This window comes from Typopeltis vanoorti, chromosome 18, assembly GCF_054136105.1.
Source record: "Typopeltis vanoorti isolate ZY-2024b chromosome 18, IOZ_Tvanoo_1.0, whole genome shotgun sequence".
NCBI lineage: Eukaryota > Metazoa > Arthropoda > Arachnida > Uropygi > Thelyphonidae > Typopeltis > Typopeltis vanoorti.
In genome coordinates this window covers 56,792,779-56,806,256 of record NC_143566.1, presented here as the reverse complement: position 1 = coordinate 56,806,256, position 13,478 = coordinate 56,792,779, and the positions used below count along the sequence as shown (strand labels likewise).

At 34.4% G+C, this 13,478-nt stretch overlaps 1 protein-coding gene across 1 annotated transcript in view; it reads right to left on the bottom strand.

Annotated features, from left to right (window-relative positions):
- The window catches only part of LOC150096686 (tRNA wybutosine-synthesizing protein 2 homolog), a 60,097-nt gene that overhangs the window by 4,631 nt on the left and 41,988 nt on the right, over window positions 1-13,478 (bottom strand). The window contains exons 4-5 of the mRNA XM_090408332.1: window positions 8,931-9,040; window positions 2,971-3,128 (exon numbers count right to left, since the gene is read on the bottom strand). Of these exons, the coding sequence (XP_090264458.1) occupies window positions 2,971-3,128; window positions 8,931-9,040 (268 nt within the window). The remainder of the gene's footprint in view (window positions 1-2,970; window positions 3,129-8,930; window positions 9,041-13,478) is intronic.

Below are 13,478 nucleotides of genomic sequence, written 5' to 3'. Positions count from 1 at the left end.
TTGATTATCCACTTTATCTTCCTTTTTAAACAGTATTAATTCCTTACATCATCGCATAAAGTTTACTATGGAATTAGAAGAAAACAACCAGTTATCTTTTTTAGACGTTCTCCTCATCCGATCATCTTCAAATATTCTTACAACTACAGTATACAGGAAACCAACATTCACAGGTCGTTATATTCTGAAAGAATCAGCCCATCATCCATGTCAAAAAACAGGAATTATAAAATGTCTCATCAAAAGAGCCAAAACTAATTGTTCTACTTTTGATTATCTACAGAAAGAACTTTCTACTATCCAGCAACACATGAAACTCAATGGCTTTTCTGAAAAAAGTATTCAACGTCTTCTTACATCTTATAATCCTCCACAAAACAACAAAGATTCAATATGTCGAGTACCTATTCCTTATATCTCCGGTATTTCAGAACCTATCGCAAGAATTTTGAAGAAATATGATTTAACAGCTACGTATTCTCCTATTAACAAATTGTCTTCTCATTTTCCTTCTCCTAAAGACAAACGCTCAACTTTATCTCTTCCTGGAGTTTATCAAATTCCTTGCAACTGTGATCTCTCTTACTTTGGACAGACTGGACGTTCTCTTGAAAAAAGAATCCAAGAACATCAATCATCCATTCTTCACAATAAACCTGAAAAGTCTGGTTTGGCTCAACACGGGATTGAAACTGACCACAGCATCCTTTGGTCCAAAACGCGCCTCTTACATAGATCCCGTTATAGGTTCGAACGTTTGTTCAAGGAAAGCGTGGAGGCCTTGCTCCATCATCCCAACCTGAATCGTAATGACTGCATATCTATATCAAAAATCTGGGAAAGCCTAATCAAGATTACTCATTAATTATTTTTTTTTTTTTTTTTTTTTTTTTTTTTTTTTTTTTTTTTTTTATAGCAAATTCAATCATGTTTCTACTTCAAAATATTTCGTTTCATACTTAGTGATATAACATCACGCGGCATGTTCTAATTTCAACGATCTATTGTTAGTATTCTAGCTTGTATATTTTTTTTTTAAACTGTTCTTGTAATACCACCGACGATGGTCTGCTATTTCCAGACCGAAATATTTGGTTAAATAAATATCTTTCTTGTGATTACGTGATTATATCATTCAGTCTTATGTCGCAAGTATCCTTAAAACAACAAATTAACTGCTATTAGATAATTTGCTTTGTGCCTCTTCATCTATTTACTAAGAAAAGCCACTTTGATGTTTCAAGTGTTTGACAGCTGAATTAACACATACCAAATGAAGTAAATTTCATCACAATTTTTCCTAATTGTTAATCTCTAATCAGTTTGAATTAATCAAACCAAAGCAACAATATCCTCTGTTAATTAATAAAAATGGGCAAATGATATCAAGGATATGCGTATACAGCGAGGATCACAATCTTATTTAATATATTCATTACTTTTGAAAATGAAAATATCTAATTACTAATTATTATTTTGACCTTTCACAAGGCACAAGTCTATTAAAGATGACAATGCCATTAACTCTCAATTATGTATTCAAGGTAACTTTAAAATATTTTTGAGAAAACCAGAGCACTCAGATAAACATTTCATCATGTTTGGCATACAGACCTTCTTAGCAATTATATGATGATCTTCCCTCTGCCTTTCTGTGATTGTGTCATGACTTTCTACTCTGGCTATTAGTTGCAACTACAGTGGATGATTTATTCTCATCAGATTTCTCTGTAAATGCTGGGATATCCCAGGGCTTTCACTCAAACTCTTCCTACTCTCAAATTTCAAAAAATCAATTCCTACATAGTTTTGTTGATGATAGTATATTTCTTTTTCTTAGATTGACTTTCACATCTAGCCATAAACACGTTTACATCCATATCTTCTTTAACATTAAAGAAGATATGGATGTATCTTTCATTCAACATGCTGCTTTTCATCTGCACAACTATTAATCCAAAATCCACCTGTCCTTAGAATATTCTTCCCATATTTGGGGTGGTGCACTAAGGACATCTGTATTAATCTTCATTACTATCCTGAAGAGGACAATATCTACTTAATAGTTTTGGCAGAGGGCTCATCTTTCTCCATTCACTTTCTCATAGATGTCAATGTTCTGTATTATCTTTTTATTATAAGTATTTTCATAGGTGCTGCTCCAAACTAGACACCATAATTCCTTTTTCTCTAACCATGAACACGGGCAATTACTGATCAACATCCATACACAATTCAAGAAACGCATTAATAGTTTGAGTTTGAGAGCGCAATGGAAGGGGAGGAAGAGAGCCTGACTGAACAAGGTTTATGGGGACCTGAGCAAACGTGATGATATATTGCATATTTTGAGGGACTATGCCAGTTGTCATGCCTTGGCATATTTGTTTAATGAGTCTTACATTGGATCAAGTTCCAAAGGAGTGCAAGGAAGGCAAGACAGGGGGTGGGAGCAGAATTATACAACAGCTGATCAGGACACTTTCTGATGTATTACCATCAGCTTTGGTCCTGTGGATTATTTGATGGCCAGCAAGGTCTAATAGGCATTTCCTCCAAACAGGAATGCAACCCCTTGTTGAACATTTGCCAGTATCCTGGGTGGAAAGGGACCACATCACAAAGAAGGATTGAAAGTTGACTGAGCCAGGTCATATATTGTACTTCACCGAGCCATTAGAGGCCTAATTCTATTTGATCCTTGAATGCTAAGCCTTTTGTTACTTGAGGATTGGATAGTTGAGAGGACACAGTATTAAATTATAATTTCAGTTTTACAATTAGTTCTTATTTTAATTTCAATAGAGACAGGAAGACTAAAAATACCTTTCTGTTGATATAAAAAGATAACAAAAGCTTTTATGCTATGGAGCCCCATGGCATAAAAGCTTTGCTTACCTCTTTACATCAAAGATTACAAAAAGAAGCAACATGAACCACAAGTTCAGAGACAATATAAAGTCTGCATACCTTTCTATTATCACCAGCATGTATTACACATCTATTTCTTACTCCATTTAAAATCAAATTATTTTCCAAAGCTTCCAAAGCTGGAGGATTCCACTCACAAGCATGAACCATTGATGCCTTTGCGTGGATAATATATGGTAAAGTGAAATATCCAATACCTATAAAAGAAAATAATGCAAATACAAAACTAATTTCATTATAGAAGAATTACAGCAGCGCTAAAAAAAAAGAACTAGCATGATAAAATGTGACAATGATGGCTTGGTAATACAAACTAGGAAAAAAGTATACATTTTGCTTTTAATGGCAACAAAAATATTCAAAGAGAAAAATAAATAACACCCTCATAACATCAATAGTGACTAATGCAATAAAAGTTGAATACAATAATATATCTGATACTGGATCATTTAAGAATATAAAAGCCTGAAAATAACTATTGTGGACTCTTAAGTGTGATGACACCATTGGCATTATTTAGAAAGAGCACTACAACCCAGTGTTAGTGAGGAGGGACATCTAGATATACATTATCATCACTGGTCTTTATAGACCCTTACATTTGTTGGCCGGGTGGTTAGCATATCTGCTCTTCAACCAACAGGTCGCAGGTTTGAATACTGCTGTGAGCATGGATGTTGGTGATTGTCTTCGTCTTTAGGCACGAGACGAATTTCATCATCCAGTGTGACCCCCCTCCCATCCCACTTATTAGAAGCTTGAAGTGGCTTAAAAAAGTTCCATGTTTGGTCTCTAGAGCAGGGTTTCCAGACTATGAAAATAAATAAAAAATTACAAAAAAAATATAAAACTGATACAAAAAAAAAAAATCCTTAGCCCACCCACAATACAAATGTACTATACTTTACTAATAACTTTTCATGGGTGGGAACCACATAAAAGAAAGTGGCCAAGTGTACTTGGCTTCTAAAACCGTAACTTTAAAAGGATAAAGTGGTTAGCATTATGCTTAATGAATGTATTGTAACCATTTAAGGAGACATGTGTCAGAAATTTCTTTGAATATGTAGTTTCTCTAATATGTAGTCACTTGTTAGAAGGATGTCATCTGCATGTGTTTACTAATTGAGTTTCTGTCAGGACTTTAAAAAAGTTCCATGTACATAGAAATTACAATGCGAATGGCAAGATTTCTTTATAATTTCATTTGTGACCTCTGTATGAGATGAACTAACTCACTTTTAGTTAAAAAGCCCTTATGCAAAACAAATCCACCTAGTAATATAAATTGAATCCATTTGAAAGCCTTTCCTGCACTTTGGTGTGAAATTTTACAGTTCTGTAACTAAAGGATTTTGAATTATAGCAGTGTAAGAAAATGTCAATACAGGTTAGGTAGCACGCAGTAACTGAACTTCCAACTACAGATAATATATTACTTACAGACAATCAGTGGTGAATAAATGATTAATATTTATGAGAATGTAAACAATCAGTATCGTTTGCTATTTTGCAATGCATATACTATAATGCAAAGATTGGCACTATCCTCATAATGTGAATGGTGGTGGTGCATGTCTACTGGCATTACCATAAATTCTGACTTCTATATATTAAAATATTAAAACATTACCAAACTTGAAGATAAACAGATCTGGGCTGCACCACATGTAGATCATACCTAGCTCCATCTGACTTCAATCTCTCTCTCTCTTCCAAAAAGATGGAACATTTCAGAGAAATTGCTTCACATCAGATTTTAGTCATGCCCTCTCAAATGTCAGACTTTCATTACAGATTCATGAAACTAGCCAAATGCAGAAATATGATATACAGACCATAATCCTTAATTTTATATAGCCAGTTTTTTAAAGTAAAATGTGTTATTTAACCAGCTTTCAAGATCACTAGCTGAGAGTTGCCATGGTATCAGAGATGTCAGTATGAATATCTTCCACATGCAAGTATGTAGTGAGTTGTTTATGTAATGAATCTTCTTCAGCTTGCTGAACTTCTTAAGGTTATTTGCTGCATATACCAATTTCTTCATTCCTTTTATTCTTAAGCTCTCTCATTCCAGTCCTGAATTCCCACCTTAGCTAAATCTTTTTTTGGATATTATCCTTCTAGCACATCTGCAGTTTACCTCTAGGTCACTTTCCATCATGATATATTTACAAATTTATAGGATAAATAATTTTTCATATATTTTTCATTCTTTATTGAAGAAAAACATACAAAATAAAATAATTTACAGTAATTAGGATCTAAGTAAACTCAGAATAGCATGTCATTCAGCCACTTTATAGACAATGTATTACTATTCCCATTACTAGCTTGCATACAAATACTGACATCAAAACATAATCAGTACATCATTGTATAGGCTTCTGTGGAGTGAGGACAAATAAATGTGTTGGTTTTCTTGAAACTAGCCAAATGCAGAAATATGATATACAGACCATAATCCTTAATTGTACCATTCACCTGAAAGAAAGAGATGGGAGAGAATACTTTACTAGCTATTCAGACTAGTTTGGTGAAGTTGAGTTTCACATCATCAGAAGAAATAAGTGAATAGACTAAAACAGGTTATAACATATGAAATATTTATATAAACAGGAATAACAATGAAAAGTGCACATTTGCTGTGAAGTTGTTTGCCAGTTCATGGTCCACAGTTACCAGTAGTTGATAACTACTGGTAACTGTGTGTGTGTTTGTATAAAAATCAACTCTTTTTTTTTTTTTTTTTTTTTTTTTTGTTATTGTTGTACTGTTGAGGATGTTTGATCATTTCAGCTGATTCCTTAGATGTCCTTGGTAAATATTCCATATGAACTAAAATAGTAATTGAAAACCAAGCAGTAGAACAAGTAACACATTTTCAAAAGTTAGGAGGTTATGTAATATTTGATATAGATAGATAATAAATTATACCATTTCCAAGTAATCTGTGATACAGTAAGACGAGCAACAAATAACATAAGGAAGGAAGGAAACACGAAGTTTTATCAATAATATATGACTTCGGAAAGTTAGAGAGATAAAAGATTAAAAAAAAAGAGGTAAAAGTAGGATAGAAACAGCTAATGAATACATTCACTCATGTATGTAGACATATTCTATTTTCATTTACTTAAAGGATGTACAAGAATGGACAGAATATGAAATGGCTAAATAAGGAATGTGCAGTAAATGATAAAATAAAAGAATACCAAACGAATGGAAGAGGGAAGACTAATAAAAAGAAAGTAATTCAACATAAACCTGAAGGGAAAAGAAATAAAGATCTAGAAAGAAAATCAAAGTTCAATTCTTGAGATGATGAAAAAACAGACTTATAGCCTAGATCTTGAGAGAAAAAGAAGAATTAAAATTAATAGAATTTTTTATTATTAACATGAGATATCAAATATTTTCCACTGTTTAATAAAAAACAAAGCAAAAACATATGAGGGCGGTCTGAAAAGTTCTTGGCCTAACAATGAAAAAACGAATTTATAATTTCAAAATTATTTTTATATTTCAACATAATCTCCCTTAAGACTAATACATTTATTCCAGCGCCATTATCCTGTCCCTGTAGTGGTTCTCAGTAAGATCTTCAAAATACCCCTCTACAGCTGAAATCACCTCTTGATTCGAAGAAAAACACTGACCAGCAAGGAAGTTTTAGTTTTGGGTAGAGATAGAAGTCAGAGGGAGACAAATCTGGGGAATAGGGTGGAGGTTCCAACAATTCATAGTGCAGATCCCTTAATCTTCCCATTACCAAAACATCTTTGTGGGCAGGTGCATTGTCCTGATGAAAGATGACTTTTTTCTTCTGCAAACTGGTTAAAAGATCGGAATAATATTCTCTGGTTATTGTTTTATCCTTTTCAAGATAATAAACAAAATGCCTTTAGCATCCTCAAACACTGATGATGCCATGACCTTTCCTGCTGGAAAACGGAGTGCCCATAAACTTTTATGAACTTCGAATGAATTTCTTTTGGTGTTAAACCTTCTTTTACAGTTTTCCATTTCAAGGGATACAGACAACACTTTTGCTTCAGACAGCTGTATAAAACAAACTACTTGACAGTATGACTTGCAATTTCACATGGATGCTTATGACAGATGTACCAACTTAGAAAAAAAAAAATCTTGCCAATAGTGTTGCCATCTATGGGTGAGGCTGAGAACTTTTCAGACCACCCTCATACAAATAGTCCAGTCGTGAAGTGGCTTCACACACAAACTTTGTTTGCTCACACTTGGATTAAGGATGAAACAAGAATATAACTTCTTGGCATCTGTAATTTATAGTATAACTCTCTGATGCTATGACCAGATCCAGAGCTCTTGAACTTTGTGTCTCTTCCATTATTTACTGTTTCAGGTAATCTCTCAGCAGTATATAAATTCCATTTTCTTCCCCCCCATATGACAATTCCTCCTCTGTCATCTATGTTCCCATAGTTGAAATCTCCTATAATAATTACTCTACCTGCACTCAGTGCTAATTTGCCAATGCTTATCATATCCCCCCCCCCACCTCTATCTCACACCAGATAGACTTAAATGAACCTCCCTCTGCAATCCCTGTCCTCCTGATGCACTACTATTTTTATTTTTTTTTTTTGGCTTCCAATTCCTCTTCTATCACTAACAAAAACCCCTACTCCATTCTGTTCTCTTTGCATTCTATTCCTATATTCGGTCTCACTAATGTCTATCACTTTTGAGCAAGTTGAGCTAACCTGTGCCAAATACTTTGACCTTATTTTGAATACTGGCATTAGTATACATACACTGCAATACCCCTTCATCCCACACTCTCCCTTACACTTCATGTTGCTTAGATCACTCAAGTTGAGAACCTGCAATGCTACATTTAGCATCATGTGATCATGCCCCTATTTACTAATCCCTAGGTTGATTAGATCCACAATCACCAGCCCTCTCTCCCAAACATTCTAGTTTCGCTGACTCTGCACTTCTAAATTCTCATTGAACAACACTTTCTCAAGACTCCTAACACCAAAATCATTCAAATGTAGGCCATTCTTATATAAATCCTTCCTTCCATCAAACTCATTCCACACATTCACAAACTCACAGCATTCTTCCTGCATAATGTGCACATTGATTTATTCACAGAGCTCTCCATCTCTGCTCCCCTCTATCATACCATGGCAACAGACAGAACTTTGATTTCTCATGCTTTTTATTCGCATGTACTAACAACTCTTTCATATTGCCTTGCATACCACACATCATCTGCAAAATCATTTGTACCATCCATATAAACATCTTTTTTCACCTTCACTCTCTGCATCCTTATAGCATCACTATGAAATGTCTTGTACCTGTGAATTGGCTTATTATGCACATTCAGGACGTTCTACTTCAGAGAACATAAATAAATTTCTTACCATCATTATGACAAGCTGAGACTTGCAAATACTTCTTCACACAGCGATTAGATGGAGTTAGGGGAGGAATTCAAAGTGCTACACAAAAGTTACATGTTGAAGATTGTTTTTGGAATTATCATTGATGAAAAATTTGTAAATTGAATAAATATTGCTACATTAATTTACTGAACACCTGAGAGACAGTCAATGAGACAAACTTTAACTTAACACCCGTTGTCAGTTTCTTTACACTATCTTAACCAAACAAACACCAATTGGGATTTTGGTTCCTTTCTTTTATCTATTATAACTTTAAATTGTTCCCACTAATAACTGATTGTCAGTACTCAACTTTGTGTGGTCTGAAGATGTGGGCAGAAAAATCAAAACATTGGCAGCAAAATAAATATCTTATTTGTTTATTTTATTTCTTTATTTTTTTGTGTTGTTATACCAAAAAAGCTTCCAATTAACAACTCCTAGTACAATTGAAGAAATACATACTCAGGAAACTTAACCAACTTTAAAATTACATCATTATATGAAATATTACTTCTAGAATATTTAAGTATAATGAACTACAAGAAAACAAACCTGCATAAAGATCAACTACAGTTTCTCCTTCACAGTTAAATTTAGATATTCTTAATTTTTCTGCAATGTTCCCTGCGCTAAACATGCATTTGGTAACATCATACGAATACCTGAAAACAAAATAGAAAATAAGTATCATCACCATCAATTTCCTGATATGTAAACATCAAGAGTTGTTCAGCCAACTATCACAGTACTACATGATTAAGTGTACATTATTAATAATCTCCTATCAACAATTTTCCTCCAAATTAGTCTATTACTTGTCAGCTCTCCAATATTGTCATGTCTAACATTTTGTTCTTCTAAGGTACTTCTGACTGAATCAATCCACCAAGACCTTGGTTTTTCCTTGCCATCTTGGCATCAAACACGCTCTAACTGGGGGCAGAGATACCATCTCAGTTATAATCAGATCATCTGATGCTATGACCAAATCTTAAACTTTTGAACCTCGTGTTCCTTCTACTACATGTTGTTTAAGACATTTGTCCCTTAAGAATTCCAGAAATTCCACTTCCTAACTACTACATGCAGTTTTCTCTTCCCAATTTACACTACTGTAGGAAGACTCACCAAGGAAGACAAGGAGATGTCTTCACCCTCTATGTTCCTCTGGCTTATAGCAACACCCCACTAAATATCCTGTCCTGCTCATCTCTATTTCACACGATATGCTTTCAAAACCATTAGTGCCGTTGCACTCCAAATCATTCACTCTGAGAGGAAATACCTCATCACTTATTGTAAGCAGTACTCCACTGTTGCATTTGCCCTTCCTATCCTGTCAAAAATGCTATACCCTGCTATTTCTATTCCTATCATTATATCATCTTCCATCAACCACATCTCAGAGATCCCAATAATCCTTGGACAGGCTGATGCAATCAGTGCCACCAATTCATCTCCTTCATTCTGAATACTCCTGGCATTAGTATAAAGAATCAAGGCATTTTCACTGTGTCTATACTTATCATTATCTTCCCAAGACTCCATTGGATTGCCTTACACAATGTATTCCCCTTCTTCCCAAGCAACTATTCCCGCAAGAGGCCACCCTTGCTACCACCATTCACCCTGATAATTCTAGTTTCTCTGCACTGAAACACTGACTTGTTCAGAAAACAATTACTTTTATGATTACAAAACATTACTTCTTTCTACATTCAAATGCAAGCCATCTCTCGCATATAGTTCCTTTCTGTTCTCAAATGTCCTCCACGCATCCAAATAATCAAAGCCTCTCTTTCGACACAGTCTGGCTATTATACTATTGATTATTGATCTTCTCTGCAGCTCTGCATTATCATACCTGAGCAACACACTCACTATCTTTTCTGTCTTCTTCTGTACAACCTCAAGCATGAACCTTAGATCTCTTACCACCCAATTCAGATTGCCTCTCAAGTCGTTTGTGCCTAGCATCACAATCATCTCATCCACCCTTTCACCTCGCTTAATTGCAATATTCACACTATTATTCCCTCAGGCAAATACTCCTCTGGCATTCTATCTTGCATGCCATGGATCATCGAGTCTCCATACATCACCTCTTACCACTCTGTTTCTTCCTTGCTCACCTGCATCCCTCATTCTCTCTCTCTTCTAACACTTTCTTTGTTCTCACACTTATCTTCTGTCCTATTTCTCCATTCCTAGTTCCTGCATTGTCTTGCCTTTGTCACTGATTCTCCTATTCTCTTCTCTTCTATCATTCCCATAACTCTCTCTCTCTCTCTCTCTCTTACTCCTACTCTAATATGCAACAGATATACATCTATAGATATGACGGATATACACCTGTTATATTATCTGTAGACTCAGGCCCCCCTCTTTTTTTATTTATTATTATTATTTCTTTTATATCTCTTTCTTTTCTTCTTGCTCCTTCACTCCAATTATCTGTCTAATTGAACTTTCTTCTTCACAGCAGAGGGAGCCTGCCTTCTTTCTCTGGTATTTGCCTAAGCAGGCTGCCCTTCCACAAGGCATGATCAGATTCAAAATCTCTCACATGATGGATATGATACAATGAAACATTAAGTTTTGAAATAAGCACAAATATAAAGAAGTATAAGAAGATTAAGAACTAAAAAAGAAAATAAAAACTTGTAATATACACGACAAAGTTGCAGTATGCTGGCTAATCAAAAATCATCATCATATCACAAACAGGAAATAAGTTATGAGGTTGCCATGATACCATGAGATGACTGGAATTTTTATTGGTTTGAGAGTATTTTTTTCAGGCAAAAACACTTCATTCAAAAGAAATTGAATGATTGGTCTACAGAATATTAAGCAGGATGAAAACATTGTAGTCTTGAAAGCAGATAAGAATACATGGAAAAACTGCAAATTCTATTAAACAATACAAATGATTATGCAAAACCTGACAGGACAATGCCACAAGACTAACAATATGATAATTGGCCTCCAAACATCAAAAATCATATCAAGACATCCCCTAGTCCCAAGAATTTATGGAGCTCCAAAAAAATATACACAAGAAAGGCATGCTACTAAGACTAATTATAGATGCTAGGCATTTTCTAACTTCCTTGTTAACCAGGTATCTAGAATACGTGGAATAAAATGCAAATTCTATTAAATCCCTATACAAAACTTGACTTCAACCTGACAGGGCCATGTAGCAAAACTAACAATATGATAAGGATATGATTAATTGGCCTCAAAACACCAAAAAAAGGTGTTTTTTTTTGGTGTTTTGAGAACAGGGAATGTCTCATATCAAGACATTCCCTGGTCCCAAAAATTTATGGAGCTCCAAAAAATACACGAGCAAGGCATACCACTAAGAATCATTATAGATGCTAGGTATTCTCCAACTTCCTTGTTAACCAGGTATCCAGCAAACCTGCTAAGCCTTTATATTGGCAAGTCAAAGTCACTTATAAGAAACCTGGTACACTTCAATACAAGATCTTTTGTAAAGATCTTGCAGTAGAACCAGCTGACCTACTCTTTTCAGGATATTACTAATTTGTTCACCGATGTGCACAGAGTAGAAGCTGTACATGTACTATCAGAGTTACAATTACAATATCACCTATAAGTTGTTTTACATAGAACAGACAGGCAAGTCAAGAGAGATATGCATGTCCAAACACTTCAAAGACATGGAGAAAAAAAGGAAAACACAAATCAGAACTGGCAAATGAAAACAATATTGTAGTAGTGAAGTGAAATTATCCAGATAGATTAGTTTTTACTCAAGTGCACTGAAAGAGTCAGCAGAAATGATAAAACATCCACAGTGCAACAATATTGATGTTGCTAATGTTAATTTGTATTTCTTCTTTGTATGATCAAGTATGATGATATTGAAATTGCAGTAATGTTCAGTTAAGTGTAGTTTCAAAGAATAAATGGATTTGATATAGCTAGTACTGCATCCAAGTTGACAGTTAAATTTGTAACAATATTGTGGTGCATCTTTTTCTCCTATTTTTTCTAGGTGCATCTCTTGGTCTTCATTTTCCATATCATTTTCAGTTTCTGCTTTTTTTTTGGCCCCATTGTAAGTTCAGTAATAATATACACATAAAAACCTAAAAGTAACCAAATTTGCTATTCTGACAAGTCTGGAAATTATTCTTCCTTTCAAGGACATAGGGACATGTTGCATCAGTATTCTTTTCAAAATAAATATTGATCTATGAATTTAACTTATTAGAACCATTGGACTTTAGGATTGGCTACACTAGGGATGTTCCATTTCCACAAGGCTTGGCTTTTATTATATAGATATGCAATTTTGGGAGCTACATGAAATTTAGTTTCAGAAATCCCAACTATTGTAAAGAAATCATCAACTGACTTAGTGAGACAAGAAAGAAGAAATAAGAAGGAAGAGAAGACAGAAAATGAACTCCATGATGGATACATGAAGGCAAAGAAGCAGTCTGCAGAACAGAAATTTTATAACAATTTCTGTTAATGTAAGTCAGAATGTGATCTTAGAGAAAAATATAGAAAGGAATTTCATATATGTTATTTGTAAAAGTTGAGTTATTTGGAATTATGGCTGGGACAACTAGACCATGTCTGTTAATTTCTTGTGTTCTCCAATGTATGACTGTTCTGTGAGATGAAACCTGATTTCTATGAGGGAAACCCTGCTACCTCTGTGAGAATAATTAATTCATTTCCAGTTGAAAAGCCATTATATCAGGTTCTTTATGTCTTAGACAGGATTCGAACTTAGCTCTTTCTGACCAAAGAAATGCACGTAAGTGTGACTGCATTATGGAGAAACTTATTTGTGAAAGCAGCTAACAGTAGTTACTGGAAAAAAATTCTGAAAAAACAGAAGATATCAATGAAGTGGCAAAATATTTCATGGCTACTAAGAAAGCTTAGAAATAAAGGAATTGCACACAAAAGAATAAAAAGTCATAAAACTTAATATAAAAACTAAGGACATGGCAGAGTAAGTTTGAAAGACTATTTGATGGAGTAACACATGATACAACAGTTGTAAAAAAGCCATCAAAAACCTGAAATGCAAAAAAGACAGGTTGGAGC